We start from the raw sequence: 4,003 nt of genomic DNA on the forward strand, positions 1-4,003 counted from the left end.
TAGTTTGTAACTCTTAGGAGTTATTTTTGTGCCAGATACATTCCGCCTTCCCAGTATTGCAGGACTGAATAGTTGTATTAATCAAAACAAATGACTGTACATACTTTTCTTTCTTTAGGATACTCTGCACAAAAATGCAGCTTGTAAATTGTTAGATTTTTGTTATAAATGATACCTTGTAAGTCATGTGATCATACTGTCAAAGAAATTTATTTTAGATATAATGCCTGAGACCATTGTTTTGTTTGCTTGTCTGTTTGATTTTTGGGGTTTTTGTTTTTTGGGTTTTTTTGGTTTTTTTGTTTGTTTGGTTGGTTGGTTGGTTGGTTGGTTAACATTTATTGTCTGTTGCAATGAGAATGGACATGCCACTGATTTTATGATCCCTATTGAACACCCTCTTGTTTCCTAGATTGTCCACTTTTCACCCAGTTAGTTCTTTTATTCCTTTTTCAGCCTTTGCCAAAGCCTTGTCCAAGGTTCCATAGCTAGTAAGAGACATAGGGCTCTGAGTTAGTAACTCAAGTACAGAAATTGGTGCCCTATCCACAGATAGCTGTTTCTCTGGTATTATATTTTTGTCATGGCTATTTTCTCTTGAAATTTCAGGTGGACATTTATAAAGCCTTGGGTTATTTTGGAGGGCATTCTGTCCTTTTTAATTCTAAAAGTACATTTTGCACAGTTCCAAGTATGTGTAATCAGAAGGAAGTCTTTTTCTTCCCAGCCTTTCCTATCTCCCTAGGGTAACTTCCAGATTAGTGAATGGATGTCTTCATCTTCCGCTATATTATGCCTGATAGTGGCAGCAGACCTTTATGGTTACTAGAGTACTGTCTGAGATGACCAGACCGAGAGGAGCGCCACTGAATGCCAGCCTCCAGAATAAGCCAGCTACCCTGTCACTCAGGACAAGTGTGGGAAGGAACTCTGGACTGGGCGGGTGGGGGTGAGCTTTGCCTTGCTGACTTGTGAAGTGTGGTGAGGTAGTGGACTAGGATGTTAAAGTTACTGGCTGTGTTGCTTCTATAATTTTTAATGTGCAAATCCATCCTTTTGGGGCTGCTTTTCATCTCATTTTTGGAAAAATACTGAAGCATATGTTTTCTTGTGACTTCCATTTTTTGCAGTCAATGTATTCAGCTATACTTCCAAGATGCAATGTAATGTCTTCTTAGATACCTTGATTTGAGCCGTTCCCCTGGTGATGGTAGTGCACAGTGTTGTACAGTGTTGGACCAGGTATTCTTGTATGTGTGTTTTGAATACGTAGATTCCTATAGTATACAAGAGGAATTGCTGTATTATAGACAGTTTATGTGACCTAAATTTTGACAAATCAATACTAGACTTCAACCCCTGCAAAAGTACCCTTTCTTGCACATCCCAGGCATTACTGATGTCAGTAATGTATGAATTATTTAGGAAGGTATTATTCTAGTATTGCTCTCTAAGATCATTTCCCCCCGTGTAAACAGGTATTCTCCATGTTTCTTTTAAAGTTTTATAATTCTTTTTATATGGGGTATTTCTAATTTATAAAAATTAATTATTTCATCATGTTTCTTGTTTTAATTGTTCATAACACTTTAAGGGAAAATGTTGGTGTATATTTAACTTTTTCCAATCTATTTATTGAACTTTTTTTTTTAAGAATTATTTTATGTACATGAGTACACTGTAGCTATCTTCAGACACACCAGAAGAGGGCATCAGATCCCATTACAGATGGTTGTGAACCACCATGTGGTTGCTGGGAATTGAACTCAGGACCTCTGGAAGAGCAGTCAGTGCTCTTAACCCCTGACCATCTCTCCAGCCCTATTTGTTTAACTTTTATCACTACTATTAAGAGTTGATTGCATTTGAACTGTAAGTTCTAGGCATGTAATGATAAGGAGTAAATTTGTTTTTTCTTTCTGGTATTTATTTTCAACATTTCAGTGGCTGGGGCTTTAATGTACCTTGTTTTTTTTCTTTCTGTTTTTTGAGACAGGGTGTTGTGGTTTGGGTTGTATAGCCCAGGTGGCTATGAGCTCAGTGATTCTGCCTTACTCTTTCAAGTAGCTGGGAATTTAAGCCACTAAAGCTCACCAAGTCTTCATTAAACTAGTTCAGTATTATGCATATCCTTTTATCCTTACTGGGGATAGAACGCAGGATCTCATGCTTGCAGAGAATGATCTCTGTAACTGACTTACATCCAGAGTAGAACCCTTAGCACGTACTAGAATATTATGTGTAGTGTACCTAGAGTACACATGCAGCAGACTTCTTGAGGATGTGATTGTCTTTGAGTTTCTTTCGCTGTGATAAAATACCATGACCAAAAGCAACTTTTGTGGAGGAGGAAAGGACTTATTTCAGCATATAGTTGTAGTGTATGAGAGAATGCTACTTACTGGCTTGCTCAGCCTGCTGTTTTATACAACCCAGGACTACCTGCCCAGGGGTGGCACCACCCACATTGAGTTGGGCTTGCCCACATCAGTCAAGATAATACCCCCCAGACTTGCTTACAAACCAATCTTTCAGAGCCTATTCTCAAGATTCCCTCTTCCCAGTTATGTCTAGGTTTGTGTCAAGTTGACAAAAACGAACAAAGACTGTGGTTTTAAGTGAGAAGGGATCTTGCTACCACTAGCCCAAGCTGATTGGGCACTCAGTTTGTGGCCCAGGGTAGCCTTGAATGTTTGGGCTTCCAAGGTTGACCCGGATGTACTTAAGTATCTAGCTGGGTACATTCATGTCCACACTGCCTAGGGATATCCTCAAATAATAGCCCTTGCCACTTATAAATGCTTTAGTGCATTTACTTTTAAAAGCCCTTGGCATTTAGAACTTTCTGTAATATGTTCTGAGCAGACAGCATTGCTGGTAGTTTGGGATATGAAGCCATACTCCCACCTCTGAAACTTTTTCCTGAGTCACTGTTTCTAGCTGTGTGCCACTAATTGATGCAAGTTCTTTCCACAGCTATGAACTACACTACTAGTTCTACGTGGTTCTTAGTGATTTAGCTTCAAGTTAAAATGAAGAGCATTTCCCCCTTAAAAAGTAGTTTGGTAATTAACAAATGTTCCTCAAAGGAATCTCTAAATGATCCCATATATCTTAATGTACACATAGGTGATATGAACTCATAGGCCAGGACTTTGTGTAATATGCTGTAGTCAGAAAGTCAATGGTAGAGTGTGATGTTACCTCTTAAAATTGTGAAGGCTGACAGATTAAAATTCAGAATGAACAAGAATGCTAGGGTAACATGATACAGCAGCTCTGTTCAAGTTTGTCTTAATGTGGATCTCTAATGTTGAGAATTCACTTTTGAGTGACAACTGGAAACACCATTAGTGTTTTAAGATTTGGCCATTTGGGCTGGTGAGATGGCTCAGCTAGTAAGAGCACCGATTGCTCTTCTGAAGGTCCTGAGTTCAAATCCCAGCAACCACATGGTGGCTCACAACCACCCATAATGAGATCTGACACCCTCTTCTGGTGTGTCTGAAGACAGCTACAGTGTACTTATAAGAAAGAGACACCAAAAAAAAAAAAGATTTGGCCATTGCTTGGCAGTATATCACATGGAATACCCCACACCTAAAAGATGGCCCAGGCTCTCTCTTTGCTCAGGTTACTGCTTCCTGGGCCAGTTTCTTCTCTGTTCACTTTCTTCTGTTAACCTGTGAAGACTGTCTGTACAAAGAGAAGGCAGGATCTAGTTTATCAATCTTCTATAAGCGGGTTCCCTGGTTTTTCAAGATCAGCTCCGAAGTAGGGCCTCAAATCCAGGCTCTTGCCATCCCTGGTACTTACACTTTACTGGCTTCTCCTTTGCCCTACTTAGTCTAATAAAGCTCAGTTTCTCTTTGTTCTGTACCAGACAGAATTTGTCTACCTCAGTAACTGTAAATTTAGAGGTGGGGAAATGCTGTGGATGTGCTGGTTTATAGGAAATATATGTGCAAAGCTTCCCTTTCCAGATACTCTTAAGACTTTTTTT

The 4,003-nt window shown here is 39.4% G+C and overlaps 1 protein-coding gene across 1 annotated transcript in view; it reads left to right on the top strand.

The window, feature by feature from the left end:
* Positions 1-488, top strand: part of Tbp (TATA-box binding protein) — a 20,123-nt gene extending 19,635 nt beyond the window's left edge. Inside the window, exon 7 of the mRNA XM_031351811.1 lies at positions 457-488. Coding sequence (XP_031207671.1) covers positions 457-488 — 32 coding nt within the window. The remainder of the gene's footprint in view (positions 1-456) is intronic.
* The last annotated feature ends 3,515 nt before the right edge of the window (positions 489-4,003 follow it).

This window comes from Mastomys coucha, unplaced genomic scaffold, assembly GCF_008632895.1.
Source record: "Mastomys coucha isolate ucsf_1 unplaced genomic scaffold, UCSF_Mcou_1 pScaffold5, whole genome shotgun sequence".
In the NCBI taxonomy this organism is placed as follows: Eukaryota; Metazoa; Chordata; class Mammalia; order Rodentia; family Muridae; genus Mastomys; species Mastomys coucha.